The sequence below is a fragment of the Trichechus manatus genome, unplaced genomic scaffold, assembly GCF_000243295.1.
Source record: "Trichechus manatus latirostris isolate Lorelei unplaced genomic scaffold, TriManLat1.0 scaffold00016, whole genome shotgun sequence".
Lineage (NCBI taxonomy): Eukaryota > Metazoa > Chordata > Mammalia > Sirenia > Trichechidae > Trichechus > Trichechus manatus.
This window is the reverse complement of record NW_004443952.1, coordinates 12,386,716-12,413,131: the sequence shown is the minus strand read 5'-3', so window position 1 is coordinate 12,413,131 and position 26,416 is coordinate 12,386,716. Positions and strand designations below refer to the sequence as shown.

Below are 26,416 nucleotides of genomic sequence, written 5' to 3'. Positions count from 1 at the left end.
ACCTGCTTCAGCATGCCACTACCAAAAAGTCTAACCCATCCCCCCAGGGACAGTGCCTTTTGCCTCCTCAGCTCTTCTCCCTTTAAGCTGCAGAGGAGAAGCAAAGCGTAGAGTATACCTCCTCTCCTGCTCATGCTGCTGGAATGGCCTTCCTCTCTCAGAGTAGCACAGTAGTGCTGTGACTTCTTAAAGAGGGACACATGAAAAGGCTTTGACAAACACAAAGGGCTTTCCTAATGTATAGAATTATCATAATGCAGTGTTAAGCTGGTTATTGCAATACAAGCTCTGTAGTCATTCAGCCTCACACTCAAGTGATGGGGTAACCAGCAGAGAAGTTACTGAGAACATGTAATTTAGAGGCACAGATGCCTCTGAACAGAACAAAGGCTTTCACATCATTTAACTAAAAACAAAACAAAACAAAAAAAACTTAAACACATTTATGGTTTGAGGTTGGGTACTTATTGACACTGATTTTCAAATAAAAGGACTTTTAAAATTGTTATTTTTTCTAAAGGGCTACAACACTTACATACATTTAAATATATCTGTTTTTTAATAAAACACAATTATTATTTAATACAGAAGAAATCACTTGATGTGTAAATTCTTTTTGGTTCTCTGTCTTCTTATGCTGTTGAAGTCATAAGTTATCCCTACCCCACCACGATTTGCCTTTTACGTAAGAGAATATTCTCTTTTCAAATATGTAAAAGTATTTTGTAAATAAAACCATAAATTATTTTTGATTCACAAGAAAAACTTCTTGTAACTTGAGTTCCAGTGTGACTATCCCTACAACACATCCACAAGACATGACACAGGGAGTAACTCTTACCTATACTGATGGTATTGAGCTGAAAGTGTAAGCACAAACCAGCATATCCCCACTTCTAGTAGCACAGTGAATATTGAAGACTGTTCATAGGACGAAGACACCAAAGATGCTAAAAGAATTATATAGCTACTTTATTTTACATTATCTCACATTTCCCTATTTCTCTGATAATTTAAAAATGTTTTTATTTCACGGACTAAAAATCATTCTTGATGATTCTAACTGCCTAAGGAAGCATTTTATAAAGGTCATTAACCGGGCTGAGTGCTTGGTAAGTTTGAAATTGATATCAAAGTTCACACAGATGCAGTATCACTGAGCCATGGGACTTAAGGCTTACAAGTACTTCCTACTGTGCCTCTAAGGCAAATTCACTAGCTAAAGCCAGCTAGAGACACTTTTTCACAGAGTTCAAATGGAAAAGAAACATAGTAAAAGTTTACCTTTAAAGTTTCCTTCAGTAAACTTCAGCTAGTGAATTGGTGGTACTGTGATTCTTCAGGATGTTTTATGAATGTTGATTGTGATGGCTGACCCAGCTAGGGATCATCATCAGACAAACTTACGTTAACTACTGCCGTTTAGCAACTGATACGTCCCATTAGATTTCAAAATGAACTTCAGAGCATTAGAATATAAACACCATGAAACTGGAGTCCGAAACAAAGTTAACCATACTATATCATAAGGAAAGAATATGTGAACCAAATCCTTCAATCAAACCGCCACCCCATAATAAGAAAAGCTATAAATCCTAAAATTAAAAAGACTAAAGGAACATGTTTATTTTATAGTGAACATTCTAAAACAAAGACACTTATGTAAAATGTATGATTATTCAGAATTTATTTTAAACAGCTTCTTAGTTCCATAGTTCTCAATCTTTTGCATCTTCCACTCCATCACTCACTACTGACAGGGAAAGTTCAAAAACTAGTTTTTAAGCCAGTAAGATAGGCTTAGGATTCCAGCTAATATTCTGGGCAGACAAGCCAGCTATGCTAGAACTAGAGCTAAAAGATAGCCATCTTCTAGTGAGTTCCTCCAGGAGTCCGTGAAGTGAGTGCCATGACCCTACTTTGGAGCATGAGGAGGGACACAAGCAGCACAACAGACAAACCACGGTACATGAGACACTTGTTAGGGAACATGGTGACTACTACAGGGCAGCAGAAGAACCCTCATCACACTGGGTTGGACAAAGGGATTAAGGAAAAGTCCACAGGTTTAAGGAAAACCCTGCATTCACCCAGATTATTGCATGTCTGCTGAAAATTAGTGTTCTAGATGATAAACAGAAAGGAAACAGTTAAGGTAAAATATGCCAAAGGTAAGTATATTCAAAAAAACTTCTTTGGATTAAAGTGTCATTAAGACAGTTGTGATATTTGGTTTGACTTTTAAAGAACATTATTAGTGGCAAGTTCTCATTTTAAAATCACTGCAGTTACTATTCGGGCAACTACCATGGCATGTGTCAGTTGTCAAAAAGCTTCACAATCAGTTTCATGATAATAAAGCAAGATTTCAATATTGTTTTCTTAATAAAGTTGTTGAAATTCTTAAAATATAAAGGATCATTTGTTTTCTAAAAATGTCAGGTTTGCCACATGATGTTCCACAGACCTGACCCCAAAAGCTGCTCAAGTTTTACCATCCATGGTGTCTTTATTTGTAACAGAGACCCATCTGCTTTCCACCTGAAGTTAGAAAGAGTTAAAACAATTAGTTTCTGCTTTACTCCAAAAAAAAAAGATTTTGTAAAATTAGTGACCATTATTATGCATTTTCCTTTAAACTAATTTAAAAAAAAATGTGAGTTTAAAATAGAAAAACAGTCTCACCTTCTTCAGCAATTTATAGCAAAGTGAGAGAAGCTGGATCAAGATAGCCATCATGGATCTTGCCTTTATAATACATTTGTCAACCTATAGTGTCAAAGTGTACAAATCAAGTTCTAATAGTACTTCAAAAAAGTTTATCATTTATTTAGTTTTAAAATGATAAAATTTCTCCACTGTAGAAAACTATGAGGTCTCGAAAGCTATACAGATTAGGTCACACAGCTGACACAGATGCAGGGCTGCCCAGCTCTCAGCCTGTTTTACGGAACCCCAGGAAGAATGGGTGGAAAACCAACTGTTCTACTTTAAGCTTTAGGGGCTTCTCAAAAGCTTTCCAAATAGTGGCACTGAATCCCCTACTTTGCAATTCTTCGCACTCTGTTTTGTGGGCACAAGCCCAGATTGCCCAAAAAAATGATGGCGGCCCAGACTTTGAGGAGTTTGTGCCCTCACTGGACATGTGATGACTTCAGGAGTTAAGGGTAGCTGCTCACTGCTGTAACATTAATCATGGCCAAAAAAGCTCATTTATTTGATGAACCTGCTGCTCTCGGGTCAGTTATAATAGCAGCATAATAAATGATTCTTCCAGCTGAGGCAGGGATGAGAAATAGAAATATACTGTCCTTCTGCGGATATTAATACTTTACTTGAAAAAAAATCGGCTGGCAGCTAACTGATGAAAACAGTAGTGAGAAAGTGTCTACCTGAATAACCCACCCTCTCTTTTACCTTTAGAAACACTTTATTCGGCATTGGTGTCTTAGTTATTGTTTGCAGTTGGTGACATAGAGGAATTAGCTTGTTCACTTCCAGGAGAAGCAAAAGCTTGTCATCATCTTTCAGCTGAAATGTAATTTAAGAACTTATAACAACCTCAACAAAATTCCATCTTTCAGACCTTAAATACTTACTAATATACCCCCGAAGTGGATATACATGGCATCATCACCAGTACCACACAGATAGGTATGTGTTACCTGTTTTGAGAAAGCTTGAACACTTGAAGCAAGCTTTAAGCCCTCTGTGGCAAAAGCCTGGTGGAAAGGAAAAACATCACTAGTTTAGATGTATGGCGTATGGATAGTTGGTAAGAAATATTAATAATTTTAATATAGAGTTAAAAAAATGAAACCTAAATGTAAAAAAGCCTGTCGTGGAAGTCCCAAACTTTTTGCTGTATCCAGGAAAATGCAAGAATTTAACTGTATTCATAAGATTTCCCAGACCTGATGCAGAATGAACCCCTGGAGAGGCTGCTCTGGCCTGGATGCCTCCAGTCATTCTGGAGGATCACACAGACTTACGATACTGAGCCATACAAATTATGTCTGGGATTCCAGATGGCTCATCTCCTTATACCCCCAATTATAAAGGGGTGCTGAATCTTGGAGCATGAGGTCAAAAGGGTGAGAACTTTCCTGCTCCCAACTAAGAAGATAAATTTTGTCACCTATCCTCATTTCTTAACTAGCCATTTGAGAGGGCCAACTCAAATTGGTTTTCTTATTATTCACAATGTGCCATACATTTTATAATTTACTTAGGAGGAGAACAGTATGATGGGGAAGAACAGTGAAAAATAAGGTTGGACAGGTAAGACAGGAATCTTTAAAAAGATTATTTTAACATGGTATGCAGAATATTTTGGCATGAGAGATACCAGGTGTTATGGATTGAATTGTGTTCCCCAAAAAGATATGTTGAAGATCTAACCCCCAGTACTGTGAACATGATTTTTTGACAATCAGTAGTTCAAAAGTTTTCCCAAATAGATGAAAATATCCTATTAACAGATAACATATCTTTTATACTTTCCTACCTCTAATTGATGAATTAAATCCTGGGAAGTTTTCAGTGACCCCTCTCCTCTGAAATAAAATGAATAATTAAAAAGATAAGAAAGTTATTGACTGGAAATTGGTTTTATAATATTAAAGTTTTAGGGCACTTGCTGTATTAAAAGATCCAAAATTTTGAGGGATAATATCAAATAGACTAATCATATTGAATGGTGCCCTGGTGGCACAGTGGTTAAGAGTTCGGCTGCTAACCAAAAGGTTGGCAGTTCAAATCCACTAGCTGCTCCTTGGAAACCCTACGGGGCAGTTCCAGTCTGTCCTATAGGGTCGCTATGAGTTGGAACCGACTCGACGGTACCTCACAACAACAACAATCATATTGAATAGACTAATAATATTGAATAGGGATTTTATTTTTAAAGCGACTTTAATATTTATTACTCTTAGGGTACCTTTTTTAGTTCAAGTAAACATGTTAATTTTATAATACACAGAAATTTTTAAACTGATGAGTTATACTTAAGTTTTACTTGTCCTTTTTAACCTTTTCATTATGCTTCATAAATTAAATACATAAGATTTTATAATATTCCTTAATCAAAAGGACTTTGTTATATAATGGAAAGAGGATCAACCAAAAGTCAGGAAATGCTCATTTCTAGTTCTAATTTCAAAAGCAGCCCTGATGGCACAGTGGTTAAGCACTTGGCTGCTAACAGAAAGGTCAGCAGTTTGAACCCACCAGCTGCTCCGTGGGAGAAAGATGTTGCAGTCTCCTGTAAAGATTTACAGCCTTGGAAATCTATGGGGCAGTTATACTCTATCCTATAGGTTGCTATGAGTTGGCACTGACATGACAGCACGCAACAACGCAATTCTAATTTCAACTCTGGTGAGAACTCAGTTGTCTAACTTTGATGGGGCATGTCATTTAAGCTTCAATTCTGAATCTTTAAACAATCATAATACTACTTGTGCTACTACTCTCAACAGAAGACTGAGTACTGTCACATTGAAAATGACCAAGAAGAATTAAGAACTCTACAAATGAAAAGTAAATTACAACAAACAGCAACAGATGCATTAAGAAGAGCAAATTTTTAAAAAGGAAAAAAAGCAATAGAATAGGCATGAATCAGAAGATCTGGAATCTGGTAGCAACAAACTCTGCCTCTTAATAACTATGAGACTTGAACATAATTTCTGCCTTTTCCCTTAAGAATTGTCTATCTAGAAAAGGTAGAAGACATAATCAAGAGAGAAATGAAGGCTTTTAGTTGGGGAATGCTTCTCCCCCACTCCTCATCTTCCTTCCATTTGAAAGAATCTCCACTAGCAAAACACCCTTGCTTCTCTTTTCTCCTCACTTACTCCACCCCAGAGAAGGTTGACACTTACCTTTTCAGACTTTTTGGTGACTTTGTAAAAATAAACTGGACATGGTAGCCCTTTCTTTTCTCCTTTTTCTCTGGGAGATAAAGCTGCCTTTGGGAGATACTTGCTCTTCCAGATATTTTATAGAGACAGATTCCACCCCAATGGGTAACATAAAACTTCTAGGTATTTGTCCGTGGATACAATCTACATTCTCCAGTATCAGCTTTATCAATTACAAATGTTCCTGACCCCCATACCCCTTGTTCTTTTGCTTATTTTTCAATTTGTTCAGAACTTAGGTAGAAAAGGGGTGCTGTTTAGTGAGCCCCAAAGCCCACGACATTTGTAGAGATCCCAACTACTTTAAGTGTGTTTAAATCTCTAGACCAAAATGGATTACACTGCAGAACACTGAAACAACTTGCAGGCGTGACATGCTGCTGATAATCTTTTCAAAACCACAATGAGTAGGAGAAGGGGCAGAAAACTGAGGATATGAAATATTTTCCAGGTTTCCAAGATTGAAAAAGTTAGATTTCAGAAAATGAGTAAATAGTTTGAAGTCACTCCTTGAGAAAACTTTAGATTATTGAGCAGATAACAAATGTTTAGCCAAGTGGAATTATTATACCATATGTATAGACTACTGTAATGGAAGACTGGCATGTGATCAGCATTGACAAGGCATGTCATCAAGAGTCTTGTAATATGGACAAGATGGAGAATGTAGGTCAGGTAATAATAAAGTTAGGAAAATTCTCTGCTACATAATGAATGCTGATTCATGGAGACTTGGCACCCTACTGAGGTCTCCAGTGGTAGGCCCCATAGCTCTATTCTTTTATCTGTGTTTAATCAGTCACTTGTATAAAGATGTAAAAGGCATGTTTTCTAAATTTACTGATGCTGGCTGGGAGAGACAACTGAAATACAGGATGGCAAAAAGCAGAATTCAAAATTATTTCAAACTGATGGGAAGAATAGGCACAAACCTAGAAGAGAATCCCTTCTAAATCTAAATCCTAATTAAATGTCTTCGTGTTTCATTCATTACATAATTGTCATTTGAACCACCAACCTTAAGTTAGTAATCTAACACAAATCATTGTCATAAAAACCACTTTTAGTCTTTTTACCATGTATTTGATACTTTAACCTATCAGTCATTTAACGTGGCACTTTTTCTTTACACTCGATATTATACTGACTAAAAAAAGATCAAGATGTAACTATATTTACCTAGTAAATACATATAGAGAATAGGCCATAGTGGACATGTTCCGTCCATACCGAACAATCTCATTCTCCTGATCTTCCCACTTCTCAATTTCACAGTCTGCATCGGAGGTGAGCAAACCCAGTTTAAGTCCAAGCTTTGCTATCTTGGCTTGCTCCTATAAAGCATACATTTTAATTATAATAACTTTGTCATTATTGATTTAAAAGGAATATTAGATATAAGATTATTACAAAGGAAAAAGCCTTACCTCAGAGTCAGGTTTGTCTGGCTTTAATGATTTCAGATTAGCATTATTCTTCTGTGATAATAAAAAAGATTAAGATACCTTAAAAAGCAGTACATTTAATTATGAGGAAATATAATAGTAATAGGAAGTATCTGTAATAAAACTTTAAACATATTTAGTATAGTTAAACTCTATTAAGCAGTTTAAATTAAATAACCAATTATAAATACTCTCTGCTAATATGCAAGTTTAGCTTTGAACAGGTAGTTGCTTTGAAACCCAGGGCCAGGAAAAACAGGCCAATGTCTTCTGTAGTAGTGCCCCCTTGTTTAACGATTACAGCTTTGGAAACCCTGTGGGGCAGTTCTGCTCTGTCCTATAGGGTCACTATGAGTCAGAATCGATTTTATGGAAATAGGTTTTTGGAATCTTTAAGGAAGCAAACTGCCACATCTTTCTCCTATGGAGCAGCTGGTGGATTTGAACCACCGACCTTTCAGTTAGCAGCCAAATGCTTAACCAGTGCACTGCCAGGGCTCCTCCACACAAAGTATAAATTATAATAAAACACTCACGTGCCCATTTAGCTTAGAAACAGATCATCACCAATACTTTTGTATATCTCAGTTTTTTGTTTCCCTTATTATTACCAGGACTTCTTTTTTTCTGACTAGCTAGTCTGTTCCAGTTTCACTGCAGAACACAATACCCTCAACTTCTCCCTTCTTTTCCTATCCCACAGAGCTTAGATTGGCTCATTTAACATAACCCTTTTGAGATCTTCTAACAATATTAACTATAGAAGAAATAGAAGACGTTAAGGACAGAAAATAAACATAGCAAAACTAGAACGCACACACATACACCTCCTCAGTATAAGCTGCCTCTGTGTTCATTAGAAAATAAATGAAATGATCAGTGATCTCTGACTGACTCCTCCCCTATAATCACCTCATCTTTATCTTCTTCCTTGGCCTAGTAGACTAAAAGACAATAAAGCATTTAAGAAAGTTAAGACTACCCTCAGGGTTTTTAGTGTTTTATTTTATTTAGAATTTTATACTTCACTTTATTCTTTTCAATTTAGTTGTGTTTTCATTATTTATATTCTTTTACAAATTATTATTATTAAAGTGTGTAAAAAAACCCATTGCCGTCGAGTCGATTCCAATTTGGAACCTAAAAGATCGCCTGAAAAGGTAAATAAGCCACCTTAATAATGTAACCAAGCTTGCCATCTAGTGGACACTATTTTACAGTACAGTCAGATGCATCAGTTGTGATGTAAAGCAAAACATTTCAAGCCTCTAAATATAAATAGCACCAGACTCCAGCTTTACTTCCTAAGAAGGAGAGATACAATTTTCAAATAATATAATCAGCTATGCTATCTTCAGCTAAGGAAATGATTCATGATTCTGAAATGATTTTTTTACTAAAATCTTTGCTCCATTCAACCTAGTAAAAGCTCTATGGTGATGTCTTTTCTCCAAAAAAATGTATTTTGCGGTAGCCTAAAGTTATAGCACTTGCAAGAACAGTCAATCTATGCTTATTTGATTAGCCCCAGTGGAATACTAGCTATAATACCATCTGGTAGGGTTAAGTTGGCCTAAAATGCCAAAAATTGACAAATTTTTATCTATACTGTCAAATTGTTCAGAGGATAGCTTAAGGCATAGAAATTATTTTCTAAAAAAGCTATGAAATTATTTTGCAGTGTTATCATTGCTTTTTCACCAGCTACATCCAATTTTCTAATGCTGTAATTCAGTATGACATGTCATTCGCTCTTCAAAAAGTAAGCACTAAATAGCTAATTACACCTACTCCTCATTTATCGACATACTTAGGTTCCAAAGACTAAGTTTTTATGTAACAATCGGCATTATGCAAAAATGAAGGATGACTACATCACATCACAAAATGGAGGATGACTACATCATTACATAACTGCCAAATTACGTCATGATATAACTGCCAAACCACTGAGAATCATGGCCCAACCAAGTTGACGCATAACCCTCACAGCCAGCGTTACTCTTGCCTGGCGCCTCAGCATTCATTACTGTAATACATAGTCATTAATGTGCAAAATAGTCAATAGATTTTTACTATTGTCGTGAATGTGAAATGTCGGATAATAAGACAGCCAATAAGTGAGGAGTAGGTGTATATGCCCTTTTGTAATAATTTGTTCTTCCCCTCCACCATCAGTCATTCTGCCTGTGATTTCTACATTGCCAGACTTCACCATTTTATTTTCTATCTCTTCATTGCCAGTTCTTTCTTTTGATACTCACCATCTGCTCTGTTACCATTAGTAATCTTCAATAATTTTTCTCCCCTCTGTCTTCACTTTTATTTTTTAAGAGTTTAAACCTGTACTATATGGTAGCCATTAGGCACACATGGCTATTGAGCACTTGAAATGTGGCTAGTCTCAACTGAGTTGTGCTATAAATGTAAAATACTCACCAGATTTTGAATATTTAGTATGGAAAAAAGAATGTAAAATATCTCAATAATTTTATGTTGATTACATGTTGAAATGATAATATATTGAATTGAATAAAATATATTATTGAAATTAATTTCACCTGTTTTTATTTTTTTAATACGGCTACTAGAAATTTTTAAATTACTTATGTGGCTTGCATTATATTTCTATTTGACAGTGCTGGATTAAACTGTAAGCTTCATAGTGGCAAGAAACATGCTTATCTTTTTCACTCATTCAGCAAATTGTTTTCTGAGTGCCAAACTATGCCAGTACAGTTCAAGGTGATAGGAATACCACTGTGAATAAACATCAAAAAAATCCCTACCTGTGCAATTTACATTTTAGTGTCTTTTTCATATTTCACCAGTACCTAGCATACCTACTGCCACTGAGTTGATTCCAACTTATAGTGATCATATAGGACAGAGTAGAATTTCTCCACAGGGTTTCCAAGGCTGTAATCTTTATGGAAGCAGACTGCCAAATCTTTTTGCCTGTGGAGTGGGTGGTGAGATTGAACCACCAACCTTTTGGTTAGCAACCGAGCACTTAACTAGTGTGCCATCAGGGCTGCTTGTGCCTAGCATACCAAAAACCAAAAACTAAACCTGTCGAGTCAATTCCAACTCATAGCTACCCGATAAGACAGAGTAAAACTGCTCCATAGGGTTTCCATGGCTGTAAATCTTTACGGAAAAGACTGCCACATCTTTCTCTCACAGAGTGACTGGTAGGTTCGAAGTGCCGATCTTTCAGTTTGCAGCCAAGTGCTTAACCACTGCGTCACCAGGGCTCTTCTGCCTAGCATTGTGCCTGGTAAATAGTCGGTGCTCAATAAATATTTGATGAATAAATGAATGATTTTTATCCTTCTCACCCAAAAAGTCTGACCTGTTATAAATACTGTGAGCCATCAAAGCACCCCTTTCTTTGTGGTTGGGGAAACAGGTATAATTTTATACTTGATATAATTTACAAGTCTTTAATTTTCTCATGTTGTCAAGATTACTTCCTGCTCAGAAGCTGTTTATACACAGTCGGTTGTTTTCCCTCGACTTCTGAAAGTAGTTGTTGGGATACTTAGTGGTTTTAGAAGAATGGTCCTTCTTGATAATAGACTTTTTTTTTTTTTTTTTAACTATAATCTCTGATTTCCATATCCTGCACTGTAGTCAAAACTATAAAATGATCTCTACAAACGAATTACTAAGGTCATCAAAATGTCATCTGGGTAACATGACTGATGTCATAATGCTATGATCCAGAAGGTAGGAATTTTTATTCTCAAGAGGGATCCTAGGACCAGTGCCCAGCTAATATATCACATTGTATCTCTTCTCCAAATATATGGCATACTTTCATCTTATGTATAAAGCATTAGGAAAGTTTTTAGTTTGAGAACATAGTTCCAGCATGACCTTATGAATTAGACCCAAGAGAGGAAGTACAAAAAGACTCTGACCTCAGGTTATGGCTTCTTATTAATCACAAAGTCTGTCCTACTTCCTGTATCCCCTAAACCCAACACAAACAACCAGAGTATGGGCTATATCTAGATTGCTACTGCAAATAACTAGATTCTCATTAGTCAATATTTAATATCCTAACTTTGTTCCATAACGTCAATTTTTTTGAGGGGGGAAGGGGGACTAGCAATAGGCAGGTAATAGCATAATTTGAATTCTGAAATGTATAAAACTCTTTTACTTACCATTGGCTTTGGAAGTGAAAGGTAGCCATACTTCTCTCCTACAAATAACACATATAACTTCAAAAAATTTTTCTTAGTATATTTTCTACTATTTACATTTAACTTTAAAAAATATTATTAAACACAAATGTTACTAATACATTCATTTTGATAACTCAGTCTTAATTACATGTTATTCAGAAATAAAATTATGATTCGATTGATGAACATGAAAATGCACTGAGTCGCATCTCTGAGGCACATATGCTGGCTAATCTCTGCCTCCCCCAGATATGAAGGCAGAAAGGCAAACTGTCTCACTGGCGTCTACTTCCATTACTTCCAACTTCATTCACAGTGAATTCCTTTTACAGCTCCCTGGCTCTAATGAAACCTGATTCCTCTTTCATCAATGTCAGTATCAGCACTTCCTTCCTTTTCTGCAAGTACCAGTCCAAATCATTTACAACTAACCTCATAATGCATTCTCCCAGACAGGGAGAGAATAACCCCAGTGTAGAAGATAAGGAGATGAAATAAAGCAAATAACCAGTCTCTTGGCTGTGAATTAACACACAGCAGGAAGCTCAATAACCAAGGAAAGGAAGGAGATGTGTAATGCCCACTTTATCTTTCCAGCTTCCAGATGGTACATGAAGTCAGGTTACAATGGATGATAGATTTTATAAAGCTACTTTGTGATATCTAGGGTAGGAATTCAAAATAAGATTTGAAAAGTAATTGTTTCTTGATAATAAGGAAAGGAAGTATGTTCAGCTATATTAGGTTGAACCACATGAAATTGCTGATATTTAACCATTTTGAAATACAAAAACAACAATTTCATATAGTTCAACTTAATAAAAATAAATATAATGTAAGAGCACTCTTTCTTACAGAATGACTATTACATGAACAGAGTGAATCTGTTCATAACATATTTAAAATCTCATCTAGAACTGTGCTGTTAAGTATGGAACCCACTGGCTATATGTGACTACTGAGCAATTGAAATTGTGGAATTTAGTCTGAATTAGGCTAGTGTGAATTGAGATGTGCTATAAGTGTAAATATGTTCAGGATTTTTAAAACTTAGTACAAAGAAAAAAGAATGTAAAATATCTCATTAATAACTTTTATATATTGATTACATATTATAACAATAATATTTTTAATATATTGGGTTAAATAAAAAATATTATTCGAATGAATTTCACCTGCTTTTTTCATGTGGCTACCAGAACATTTTAAGTAACGTGTGGCTCCCGTAATGCTGGACAGCACTATTGGACAGACAGTGCTAATCTGGAAGAGGAACTGTTGCTAAGGGTCAGCTAATGGTACTTGGTAACAGTTTTCTGATTCAAATCATTTCTTTGTAATGTCAGAATTGTAAGGGAATTTTATTAATGGTTTTCTGATAGCAGAATTGGGGGACAGGGAAGAGACTTAAAGAGGAATATGTTATTTCCTGACTTGTTCTTAGCCCTGATGTAAAATGTATCTTCTGTGCCTAAGAAGATAACAGAATATGGTTTTCAGATCACTGAGATTCTCTGAATTCATCTTCTATCTTAATTCAAATCCTGTCTATAATATCCTTAAAAGTAGTCTTACTAAGCTATAAAAGAGGGCATAATCATTGCTTATGTATAATTAGCTTAGGTGAATCATTCTTGTATTATCTGACCTTGTGCTCCTCCAGAGTACCCATGACCCTGAGATGTGCACGTGTACTCTCCACAGGGGGAAAAAAAGCCAACTGTTACAATACATCTTAGTTGAGGAAATCAGAAAGTAGGGAGAAACAGATACAATGAAAAGTGAGATTTTGTATAGTCTGGTTTACTACCAATTCCACCCACCAATTACTTATCACTTGGCAGTTCCAGTCCCTGTGGTCCTCTTACAGGTACTGTGTCTTGCTCCCTACTCTCGTCCTTCTGTTAGACTCAGAACGGCTCATACAAATTTGGGAATAAATGCAAAAATTATCATTCTTCAGATAGGCTGCCACTGAATGCTATACAAGCAAGGGTATCCCACTTCCCCCCAATTCCATCAGAAATCAAACCATCTGATTATAACACAAAAAAGGGAAAAAAAAAACAAAAAAAACCTGTTGCCATCAAGTGGATTCTGACTCATAGTGACTCTATAGGCCAGAGTACAACTACCCCATAGGCTTTCCAAGGAGCAGCTGATGGATTCGAACTGCTGACCTTTTGGTTAGCAGCTGAGCTCTTAACCACTGTGCCACTAGGGCTCCAAAAAAGGGAAGACAATACTAATGATGAATCTGAATTATTTTGGAGAGGGTGAGGATTTCCCAAACATTTTTGATTTGGTACATAATCAAAAAAGTTTGGGGACCACTGATTTAAACTATCTTCCTATAAATAATAGCTTTTCCTCCTCTACTTAGATCTTTTCTTCTTTTTTTCAATTGTGGCAGACATCTGAATTATTTTATAATTAATTTTACAGTTGTTTTTTCCATATAATTTTAATTATTGACTGCACAAAAACCAAGCATGCATTGACTCAATTGTATTTAGCTATTATATCAAATTAAAGAAATAGCATAAACAAATAATTTACCTGATGAAAACATGTTACAAATATTAGAAGTAATTGGAAAAACAGAACTCCTTGGGGAAATATATTTGGTACAGATACTTGATATAGAGAATTATTTTCAGAGCACTGTCCTCACAGGGAATCATATAGGTTTAATATTCCCTAAATCCTTTATTAGTCAACACCACAACTGTGCCATCTTTACTTCTGAGTTTATATCTCCAGATAAGTTCCCAAAATTAAGTTCAAAAAGCCCTCTCATCTTATAAAGGAAAAAAAAAAAAAAAAAGTTGCCATCGAGTTGATTCCAAGTTATAGCGACCCTATAGGACAGAGTAGAACTGCCCCATAGGGTTTCCAAGGAGTGACTGGTGGATTTGAACTGCTGACCTCTTGATTAGCAGCTGTAACTCACTGTAGTTCTTAACCACTGCACCACCAGGGCTCCTCTCATCTTATAAGGCTACCAAAATGACTTCTTATGAAAACCTAAATGAGAAATGCTGTTCTCATTCTTAAAATCTGGAGTCTTTCTGCAACTCTACGAAAGAATAAAGCTTTGGTATTTCACTGAAGATGTACTACATCATTCCCTATTGTCAGCTGCTGTTGAGTCAATCCCTGACTCATGGCGACCCCATGCACAACTGAATGAAATGTTGCCCAGTCAGACATCCCCATGATTGGTTGCAGATCGAACCCTTGTGATCCAGAGGTTTTCATCGGCTGATTTTCAGAAGTAGATCACTAGGCCTTTCTTTCTAGCCTGTCCTAGTGTGGAAGCTCCGCTGAAACCTGTTCAATATCATAGTAACAAGTAAGCCTCCAGACAGATGGGTGGTAGCTGCGCATGAGGTGCATTGGCTGGGAATCAAACCCAGGTCTCCTGCATGGAAGGCAAGAATTCTACCACTGAACCGCCAATACCTCTGTTTATTTCCTATTAGAAGTTCTAATAATTAGCTGTTGTGGTTCTAGACGGGCCTCTGTATGACACGATCAATCAGAAAAGAATTCATGTCCCCAGACCAACTTAAAATGAATCCAAACCATTAAAGGATATGCAGATTTTTAGCTAAACCCAGGAGTAGGACTGATATATTCTAATCCAAACCCAATTATTACCCTCAAACTTCTCCCTTTACCTCACCTCTACATTCAATTAATCACCAAATCCTACCAATATTACTTTAAAAATTCTTAGACAAGTCCTCTTATTTCCATTTCCACTATATTTGCCGTAGTGTAGGCCATCACTTCCTGTTTGGATGAATCACTCTGTTGTTCCAGACTCATATGTCCCCCAGATAAGCTCATCTTTGTCTACAAACATGTCCTTCTCCCTGTTCTCCCCATTTCAGTGAACTCTACCTCACCCATCCAATCTGCCAATTGATAAAATAGGTGCAGGGCTATCAATCAGGGCCATCAGAAATATGAGAAGAGTAGTTACAGAACTAAAAACCAAATGAGGTTTCTGCAGGAGGCCCGATTTAAAAAGAGAGTGGTTTGGAAACTATGCTATCCAAGACCAGCAATTGACCTACATAATTTAGTCAGAGGTACATCCCTATAAACTGAAACTCAGGCATATTAACTCTACAATGGTTCAAACAGAACAAGGGAAATTCAGCTTCCTTAAAGAAAGGATAGTCTACAAGCTATGAGAGAAGGGTTCTTTTTCACATTTATTTGTCTAAAATAATCTCAAATTCTAAATGCTGGCACATGTTCATTACTAAGGGAACTGTTTTTTGTTTTTTTTAATCTGGTTCCCTCTAATACCAAGACCATGGCCTCCCTGGAGGCTTGGGTGAGAAGGTAGAATGGGATAACAGCAGAAAGGCAGGAAGACAAGTATTGATTTCTGAGTTCTTGATACAATCCCAGGAGGCCCTGTTGTGAAATTTGAGAGACAATGACCTCACTCTCAGATCCTGACTTCAAAGTATGAGAACACTAAAAGCTCCCTCTCATTGCCGAGCATGGTGTTGGCCTCCTAATGGGCACTTAAGTGGTTGTTTAAGTGATACTTGCAAACATGTCTGATAATTTTCTCAGTCACAATAGTCAAGATGTGCAGAATAGAACTAAGGAGGCTAGAATACAGCAATGGCTTTTCAATAATAGTTATAACATGAGTTATAATGGTAGCAAAGAGAATCGGGCTCTGAAGAATACACTCTGTCCTTTGTATGGAAAGTAGTTGGCAGGTGCAAGGTAATGGGCAGGTCTGTCATAACCACCCTAGAGAACAGCAGCAAGAACATGTACACTGGACTCAGTCCAGTCAATAATGATGAACCCAGGGTTGGACTTCTTTGTAGAAAAAGCTATGTTCATGTACTTCATGATGCAAATCAGGATGAAGAAGGGCAGTGCACCAGATCGAACAGCAATATCTCAATTAACTACACATAGGGATGCCCTTCTGAACAGTGAGATACTTTACTAGTTAAACAACTGATTGAGGGCAGTGGGGTTCCTCGACCTAAGGTGGAGTTTCAGCCCTAAGGAAGTTCAAACCAAACCAAACGTGCTGCCATCAAGTCGATTCTGACTCATAGAACTTTTTGAGGCTAGGTTACCTAAACCTAAAGAAGAGATCATTTATGTAACATCCAATTTGAAACTGAAAGAAACCATAGTGACCATCTAGTCCAAAAATAAGTATAGGCTTCTTCTTCCATTTCAATTCTGGCCTATCCATAGAGGCTGCTTGAGCCCTGTGCTGAGAAAGACTGGGAGGCCATGGGTGAATGCAGTGCAAAAAATATCACAATCAGTTAGCAATATTCGTCATAGAGCAAGAATGAGGACTGGTGGCACTCTGATCTAGTCAAACTTCGTTGTTTTAAAGATGGGAAATTGATGGCTAGAGATTAAAGGATTTGCTCAATGTCACATAACTGTTAAAAAAAAAAAAAACATGAAACATCTGCTATCACTTATTATATTCTAAGCAATATGACAGATTATTTCAGTTATGTCCATTGAGACAAAGCAACTGAAACTGAAGGGGCCAGGTAATGTGCCCAGGCCTGCATCACTAATTATTATTCCCAATTATCTCTTCTGTAATTTAGCCTGTCCCATCCTCAGCTAGTAAGTGGTGGACCTAAACAAGAAGCCATTCTCCTGGCCCCCAATTGCTTGTTCCTTGCTTTGGATCTTCTGAATTGCCTGAGATTGGGATCTCCCAGTTACTTCTGGAATGGCTTTGGGAGGGAATAAAAGCAGAACTCAGAGCTGCAGCAGTAAGTACTTTTGACAGTGTTCTCATTAGAACACTTCAGGGCTGGTAAGACTTCACTCTGGAGTGGGACTAGCTGCTTGAGTAATAGTGTGGCACCAGTCAGACCTCGGTTAGAATCCCAGCTCTCTGTAGTTTACTCACTGTAGGACCCTGGGCAAATTAACTTCTCCGAGCCTCCGTTTAACTAAAAGTAAAATGTGGAACTAATAGCTGCCTCATAGGGATATTGAGAGGATTAAGTGAGAATGCACATTCAGCACTTAGTACCTGGTACACAGTAAATTCTCAATTGATGGTAGCTATTTTTATGGTTGTATTATTACAGCCATATGCATTAAACAATCATTTTTACAATATTACCCATACAGACCCTAGTAGTCTGTGATTTTTGTTTTTCCCTGAATCTCCTTAGATGTTTTTTAAAGAGGCCTCCTTTGTTGGGAGAAAGGCAGAAAAAAGGGAGTACTGACTTAACGTTGCATTAGCTGTTCAGTGGGAGAAGTCTTTCATACGGGGTCATTTCCCCACTGGAGAAGGGAAGAGTTTCATTTATACAGAGAAGCAGGGGCAGACTCTCTTCTACTGGTCACAGGTCAGATCTTCCACTGTGGGGCCAGAAGGGCCAGTCCCAATACCTTCACTGAGGAAAGGAGACAGTGAGAGAGGCATTAGGAGATATGAGAGACACTGAGATTAAGGGGAGAAAACTGGACTTAATGTTTTCTCACAGTCTGTTTAGCTTTACTGTATGGTAGTGGTGGGAATAATGGTGATGATGACGGCAGCTAACATTTGTGTGGAAAGTGGAACCTTCCCCCCTTGTTTTTAGAAAGAAATTTACTTGTATTTATAGAACAAAAAGGGTCTTGAGTGGCACACGTGGTTTGTGATTGGCTACTAATCTAGAAGTTGGCCATTTGAACCCACTGAGCAGTGCCAAGGAAGAAAGGCCTGGTGATCTGCTTCTGTAAAGATTACAGTCACTGAAACCCTGTGGAGCAGTTCTACTCTGTAACACAAGGAGTTGCCATGAGTTGGAGTCGACTCGACAGCAAGGGGTTTGGTTTTTGTTTTTTGTTTTTTTTTTCAGAACAAAAACAATCTTCTTAAGCTTATCAACTTCTTAATGCTATCTCCTATTCAGTTCTTGGCCCAGGAATAACTGTTAAATGACTGTTACCTTCCTTGAGGGGGGAAAAAATAAATAAAACTCTTGTAAGTCCTCTTTTTTGTAGAAATAAAAGAAAGGCAAAAAGTTAGCTCAAAATTCTGGTACAACAGCTTGGTTTAGAAACCACAAGAATCCCAGATACAAAGACAAAGACTCAGGCCCTTGGTCAGAGACAAACTAGAACAAACAGGAATTCAGGTTCCATTCCAGTTGCACATGATGGTGAACTCGCTAGCTCAAGGACACAGAAAGAATATAAGTGATGATAACTTGGCCATCCCCCAAGTTTTCATGAACGAAAACAAAGGCTTAACCAGCACTGGAAAAGAATATGAGAGAAACCTGTACTGAATTGAATGCTGCTCTGGTAAAGGCGAGACCTGGCTGGCCAGGTTCGGGCCACACTGTTGTTGAAACAGCTGTAGCTATTTAGTAGGGCTTTCCACTGTGTACATGGAATACTTTTGCAAGTGCCCAAAGTCAGATTTCACCCTGGAAAATTAGAGGGCCATTCTCTGGCACTCTCCCCAGCCTCATACTTTGATGGGCTGATGACACCTAATAACAAAGCTAGGAGACAATTTTCTTCTGGCCTTTGAAGAGAGACGGGCAGCACCGAGACACGCTTAGGGGTCTCCCCGTGCCTAGAGCTCAAAGGTATACTGACTTCAGGTAGTGTTCGCTAAAGACTTTCAGAGCTGGCAACGGCTTCTGAGATCACACAGCCCAATTCTTTCATCACTGAGATGAGAACACTCAGGCCCAGGGAGAGGATGTGCTTGTCCAAGACAAGCTAGAGAAAGAGCTGTGTCTTGATAACAATGCTCTGCCTGGCCCCAGCCAGGTGTCCTTTTATCACACCATGGTACTTCTCTTCATTTCCTAAACAATTCCTACAGCTAACTGATCATTCTTCTTTAAATGTGGATCAATTATATCACTTTACCCTTTAATATGTGAAGCTTGCCCCATATAAAAATACATATAACTACAAATATTTTATCAAAGTATCAACATGGTATACCATTCAGCCAGCTATTACAGAAATCTTTAAATGTGGAAGCATGGCAAATATTTATTATACTTTACAAATGATGTTATACCTACAAAGTCTATAATTCCCTGATTTTTAAGCATATCAATATTTATCCTAAATGGGTATTTTTTTAAATATGAAAGTTTATATTCAGTAAAAATAAATATGTAATTTGATGTTACTGTGACTTCATATGACACTTTATTTAAAAACAAAAACAAACAAGCATGCTTTGACACTAACAGAAGCCATTCCAAGGGGAAAAATATATAACACATAAACATAAATACCAGGACACGCTGTACAATGGAGAATAAACCAAATTCCAAGTTGATATTAAAATAAAGAGTAAAATACCAGTGAACTTACCCACCACATGAAATATTCCAAGATTATGTAGTAAGCAACGGAAGAGATTTCATCCAAGTGGAAGGAAAGCAATTCAAAAATCAAATAGCTACATTCATTTCATTATGAAGTTAATAGAATTAAAGTTAACAGAGAATTACTGTATCTTAGAACAGCTTTTGTACTAAAACTAAAAAGCAATTTAAAAGAAATGTAAAAAGGCTTCATTTCCATAGGAAAGCTAGAATGTTAATATTAATTTAAAGAAATCTACTACACTGTTGTACAACAAATTTTACTGCTTAGATGCTAAAATAAAGGAGAAATATTTTCATCATTTTTCTGTGAAACATATTTTACTGTAAAAATAACCCAAAATAATTCATTTTGCATCTGAGGTTTGACATTAAGAAATCAACAGAGTTACATTAAAATTATATTTTAATATGTGGACAATTTCTCACCTCGTCTTCCTTCAAACACATCACTGATTTCTCTTAGCAGTGTTGACATGTCACTAATTTGAGATTCCCAAGCTTCACAAAATACATCGAGGTTTTCTTTAGCAATTTTACTAGATGGATGTAATGTCAGTGTTTCGGCAGCAGAAATTATCTAAAGAAACAGTGTACACAAGTGTGAATTTCAAAATCACAGCTCTCAGAATCACACTGGAGACTGCATTGTACTGTAGAGCCATTGTTCAAATCAACTCAAAGAACTCCACGTTGCCAATTCTGGTTATCATAATTATTATTTTAAAGTCCTAATGTATTATTTGCCTAAATTAGGAGTTATTTTGCTTCCACTGAATCTTATTATAAAATGTTACAATAAACACCCTTTTTATAATTATTATTATCTCTTTACATCCTTAGGAATTACTGGGTCAAAATGTGTGAATATTTTTATGGCTTGTTATATAATGATAAATTACTTTCCAAAAGTGTTGTAACAACTCTCATTATAAAGGGCTTCATTTAAAATAGACAGAAACTAGGGCATCAATTAAATGGGCCAATTTCCATTTTGGCAGATGATTCAATAATCCACTGGAATGTTAGCTATGTTCTGGCAAACAACCAATGAAAATTCTGTTATCTTTGTTTCTCTCAGTAGATTTGACCTCTGGTTATACAGAACCATTTACACTCTCCTTCCACACAATTTGTCATGGCACTCAGACAAGACATAACATAGAAGGTACAATCTGCTGTTGATCCTACCTGTTGGCCAGTCACCTGAAACGTCTCCTCTGCATGTATACAGGTTATTTCAAGAGGTTCTGTCCCAGATACATGTCGCAACAATCGGCAGGTCTACAAGAAAACATTTGGATAGTTCAACTTTTACATTCTCATTCTTCCCAACACACAGCATCATTTTATTATTAATAAAGAAAATTTAAAAATTATAAACATAATTTATAAAACCCTTTAAAATACATTTGTACACTATGAGAAGATTATTATAGACAATACTGGCTACCAACAAATTCTCTAGGAACAAATAGGGTATAACATACTGTTTCTACTTCTCAATCATGGCAAGGTGGTCACAGAATATTAGAATGAGAAGAAATGTTTGAAAAGATCTAGTAGTACCCACACATTTTATATATGAAGAAATTTGGCCGAGAGAAGTGACTTGCCCAGGGTCTCACAGTTAAACTATGTCAGAGTTATCCTATAGTCATATTTGGCTTACAAACACAGCAACATCAAATCTATTAAATAAAGGAGGTTCAGCTACAGTCATTTTAAGAATACTCCCTAGCAGTTTTCAGGCTGCTATGTAAAGAAGTAAAGCTAGTCCAGTTGGTCTGCAAGGTTCCTTCTAACCATGAGTCTTTGAGATTCCATTAGCAAAGTATATCAGATAATATGAAGTTAGCTAGATGATTCATATCTGTGCATTTATATACATGTTGACTAGGACACACCTCATACATACAAGGTATACAGGGGTTAAGTCAATTTTGGGGGAGGGGGCCAGATGTTTGACATTTTCAATAGGTAAAAGGCTTAGAATATTAATTAATAAGGCATATTGGAATTATTATGAAAGTGGCATGCCTGAATTAGGGAAGCACCATTAACACATAATAAAGATTTGAGCAAAACAGGAGAGGTTTGTTGGAGTAGTGTGCTGGATGTCTTCTCTTTGACCTTCTATATCCACTCTCTCTTCTTGTTATGGATTGCACTGTGCCCCCCAAAAATATGTGTCAACTTGGGTAGTCCATGATTCCTAGTATTGTGTGACTGTACACCATTTTGTCATCTGATGTGATTTTTCTGTGTGTTATAACTCCCTTCTCTATGATGTTGATAAAGTAGGACTAACAGCAGTTATATTAATGAGGCAGGACTCAATCTATAAGATTAGGTTTTCTTAAACCTAATCTTAAGAGGCATGGGGGAACCTCATACCACCAAGAAAGTAGTGACAGGAGCAGAGTGTGTCCTTTGGACTCAGGGTCCCTGCACTGAGAAGCTCCTAGTCCAGGGGAAGATTGATGACAAGGACCTTTCTCCGGAGTCGACAGAGATAGAAAGCCTTCCCCTGGAGCTTATGCCCTAAATTTGGACTTCTGGCTTACTAGACTGTGAGAGAATAAATTTCTCTTTGTTGGAGACATCCAACTGTAGTGTTTCTGTTCAGGTGGCACTAGATAACTAAGACACTTCTCAAACCTGCTTTTGGCGCTGGAAGGCTGACCTGCATTTGGCCAAGGGGAAGTTCCAGCAATAGAACAGTGGGGATAAGGACAGTATTCCTATGCTCCTTCTCTGCAGGATCACCTTGGGCTGTCTATGTGCCTATGTGCCCTGTCTAGTTCAAAAATCATTGCCTCTCAAGGCAGTCCTCTCAGAAAGAACCTCTCCCTTCCATGTTTCAGTAACCACTCACTCATCCTGTTAATTTGGGCCTAGGGTGGCATCAGCTCTGCTATCACTAGCCCCAACTCCTGTACTCTCACTATGGTTCCCCCACACCCTGCCCGTGCATTTGCAAAAAGCTGCTTTATTGAGTCCTTAAGCCATCCTAATTTAAGTGTGCCATCTCTTTCCTGCTGAGACTCTGATGCAAACAGAAACAAGTCATGCAATGTACCCCACTGCTCTAACTCCAAGGTCTAATCTCTTTGGGAGGATAAGAAAACGAAGATTAAGAAGTGCATTCGAGGGTCCTAGAGTTGTTTGTTCTGTTTTGTTTCAGAGGCCAAAAGCTGTAAGAACAGAACAGACATAATGTATACCTTTAAGGTTCCAAAAGAGAAAGAAAAAATGCTCATATCAGAACCAAAAGTTATATTCAAGTTAATATTTCTTTATGATAGTATAGTTGTCATGAAATAATAACTTTTTATCCAGCAAACCTATTACTCACCTCAATGAGCTGTTCTTTCTGCTCAGAGAGTTTACCGGCATATTCAGCCAAAGCTTCTAAATTCCCTTCTACTCCAGTAAGTTTTAATGCTTTTAAAACCACATGATCAGCATTGTGCTTCAAGAGATCTGCTGCCAGTTGTGCTGCTGTTCTATGAAGCTGCAGATGTGAGGTAAAGGGTATTGAAGGAAAGAAAACAAACAAGGTTTTTTTGATCAAGCGCTTCATAAGCATTTTAGAAACTAAAGAGCAGAAACTTCGAAGCAGTCCCACTTGATCTGTGGAGCAGAAAGTATAAAGGTGCCTGTGGTAATACTAGTAGTTGTGTAGCACTGGGGAGCCTGTAAGTTCTCCCAAGGGCAGGAGTGATAACAGATTCATCTTTGAATCCCCTGGTGCTGGCAGTACTGCTGTTCGTAGAAAATGAACTGGACATCCAGGGGCAGAGTAGTAGCCTTGTCCCCTTTTCATCCTCCGATCAACCAGTTCTTTGCCACGTAGCTTCTCTCTCAGTTAAAAAAAAAAAAAAAGAATGCTTCTGCTGCTCTTACAGTTGGTGAAGAATGGAACAATGTTAGAGTATGGTATTCAGAGTAGTGGGAGAAAAATGAAATGGCAGCTCATCATCGGGGTGGAAGAGGCAAAGAGATATGGGAATTGTAGTAGGGGGCATCCAGCAAAAGAGACTCTGAAGAACCCACTAAAACATCCATGAGACAGGAAGCTTTAAACATCTGTTGGGCCCAAAGCCATCTTATAAGGGCAACAGTCAGTAAGAATGTTCTGCTTCCCCACTTCCTCTCTTCTTTAAAGTTTTCTTTTTTTTTTTATTGTGCTTCAGATGAAGGTTTACAGAGCAGATTAGTTTCTCATTAAATGATTAATACACAGTTTGTTTTGTGACATTGGTTGCCAACCCCACTACATGTCAACACTCTCCCATTCTCGACCTTGGGTTCTCCATTCTCTCAAGTTTTCTAACAGACTTTTGAAAAAGTATTAATATGAGATTCAGTCAGTTAGCTATGTAACAAAATTTTATTAAATACCTACATCATGGCAGGCACTGTGCTACATGCCGGACATGCATGGCAAAGAGAACACAGTGCCTTCCCTCAGGGGTGTTACAGTCTATTTATAGTTGCTACCCAGAACTTTACTCTCTGAAGGAAAAAAAATTAATATTATGAACAAATTGGGTCCCAGTAGAAACAATAGATAGAAGAATAACAAAAACCCCGAAGTTTATTTGACTTGGGTGGAATGGTTTTTAAGCACGGCTCACCCACACTGGACATCGTTGGGCACTATTAACACATTCTTTTCTTCTCCTTATCCTGTCTTTTTCTTTTCTTTTTTAAATGATGTGACAGGTTATTTTAGAGTACTCCAGAAATAAATAATTTTTAATAACATTGCCCTAAAAAAATATGACTTTGAATTATGCCTATTTGAATAATTTTTTTTTTTTCCTGGAAGTAGTCCAGTGTCAATTCAAATTAAAAACTGGCAGGACTTTCTACAAAATTAACAATAGACTAGTCTGCTTTCATGCAGTCAAGTGATAATTACAGTCAGGAACAAAAACATATTAAAATACACCTTCCTTTGGAAACTAAATGCCACATAAGAATTTAAAAAAAAAAATTTTTTTTTTAAACCATCAAGGCCTTAGAGAATATCTACTGCCAGACCTTTATTTTACAGACTATGAAACAAGTCCACAGAAATTGAGTCACTTGCCCAAGATCACATAAAATTTACAAGAAAGTTCTGGAGACAATACACTAACAACTCTAACAAAGGAAGGGAGAAAAAACATTTAGTAAGTTCCTGCTCTGTGCAACGTACTGACAGCAGCTTTATATACATTATCTCCCCTAATCCTTATAAAAATTCTTATAGGTTGATAGTGTTATACCCATTTAAGAGGTGAGGAAAATGAAGCTTGTGGGAAGCCACTGAGTCTATCACCAAAGTCCATGATAAAAATAATGATTTTATGCTCCAATGAGAGTCACAATTTTAACAATAGTTAAAATTGAATAGGTTAAAAAAAAATGGGTTAGCTATATTTAAACCATAGAAAACCACGTCCTTCTATGTGTAGCAGAACGTTAAAATAGAAGTTTCAAATCGACTCAGCAACTAACAACAACAATCAGTACCAAGTAAGATGTGAAACACATCATCATGTATATAATTTATAATAGAAACATCCAAAAACCAACTTCATGCTCTTGATTCTTGACCCTCTTAAAAAATATAAAAGAGTTAAAAATTAGAGATAAGAGAGAGGAGATGTTTTTGTGAAGCGGATCTATTTGAAGAGCTAATAGAGTACTTACCGTGAGTCCTACCTCCAGGCACACCTCAAGGTGGACGAGTAGAAGAAGCAACATGATATGGGAGTTGTAGTAGGGGCACCCAACTAAAGTATCCATGAGACAGAAAGCTTTAAACATCTACTGGGCCCAAAGCCATCTATCTTATAAGGGCACCAGTCACTAAGAACATGAGGTTTCCCCCCTTCCTCTCTTCTCATCCTGTGCCACAGCCTTGCAAAGATCAATAACAACAGCTAGATAATGGAGGATAAGGGAAGTAAAAAAGGGAGAAGACAATCACACCTTCCCCAAAAGTCCTACTTGAGGTAGGGGAGTGGGGAAAGAGGAGAAGTCCTACAATTGAATGACGATGGAAATACTGATTAATATATTGGAATGAACATTCTAATTTTTGAACTGAAATTGTTTTATGACTTAAAGGAGGGATTGATAAACTTTTTCTGTAATGGGCCAAATAATAAATATTTTAGGGTTTTCAGACCACAGGGTCTCAGTTACAATTACCCAGTCCTGCACTAAAGTGACCATAGACAATATGTAAACAAATGGTCATGGCTGTGTCCAAGAAAACTTTATTTACAAAAACAGGTGGCCTAGCTATAGTTGGCTACCCCCTGATTTAAGTGACCATAGGATTTCCTGTTACTTGAGAGTGACCAAATAAGTCATGAGATGACCAAGTTTTCATTCAGGGAACTGGAAAATCTTCTCAACCAAAAGACTATTTTAAAAAATCAACTCTATTGAGGTATAACTTATAT

The 26,416-nt window shown here is 37.1% G+C and overlaps 1 protein-coding gene across 1 annotated transcript in view; it reads right to left on the bottom strand.

Annotated features, from left to right (window-relative positions):
• Positions 1–104: 104 nt before the first annotated feature.
• Positions 105–26,416, bottom strand: part of CTNNAL1 (catenin alpha like 1) — a 56,990-nt gene continuing 30,678 nt past the window's right edge. Inside the window, exons 9-19 of the mRNA XM_012554386.2 lie at positions 23,308–23,466; positions 21,141–21,233; positions 20,379–20,529; positions 11,545–11,582; positions 7,352–7,402; positions 7,104–7,258; positions 4,508–4,556; positions 3,666–3,722; positions 3,418–3,531; positions 2,686–2,769; positions 105–2,541 (exon numbers count right to left, since the gene is read on the bottom strand). Of these exons, the coding sequence (XP_012409840.1) occupies positions 2,485–2,541; positions 2,686–2,769; positions 3,418–3,531; positions 3,666–3,722; positions 4,508–4,556; positions 7,104–7,258; positions 7,352–7,402; positions 11,545–11,582; positions 20,379–20,529; positions 21,141–21,233; positions 23,308–23,466 (1,008 nt within the window). The 3' untranslated portion in view covers positions 105–2,484. The remainder of the gene's footprint in view (positions 2,542–2,685; positions 2,770–3,417; positions 3,532–3,665; positions 3,723–4,507; positions 4,557–7,103; positions 7,259–7,351; positions 7,403–11,544; positions 11,583–20,378; positions 20,530–21,140; positions 21,234–23,307; positions 23,467–26,416) is intronic.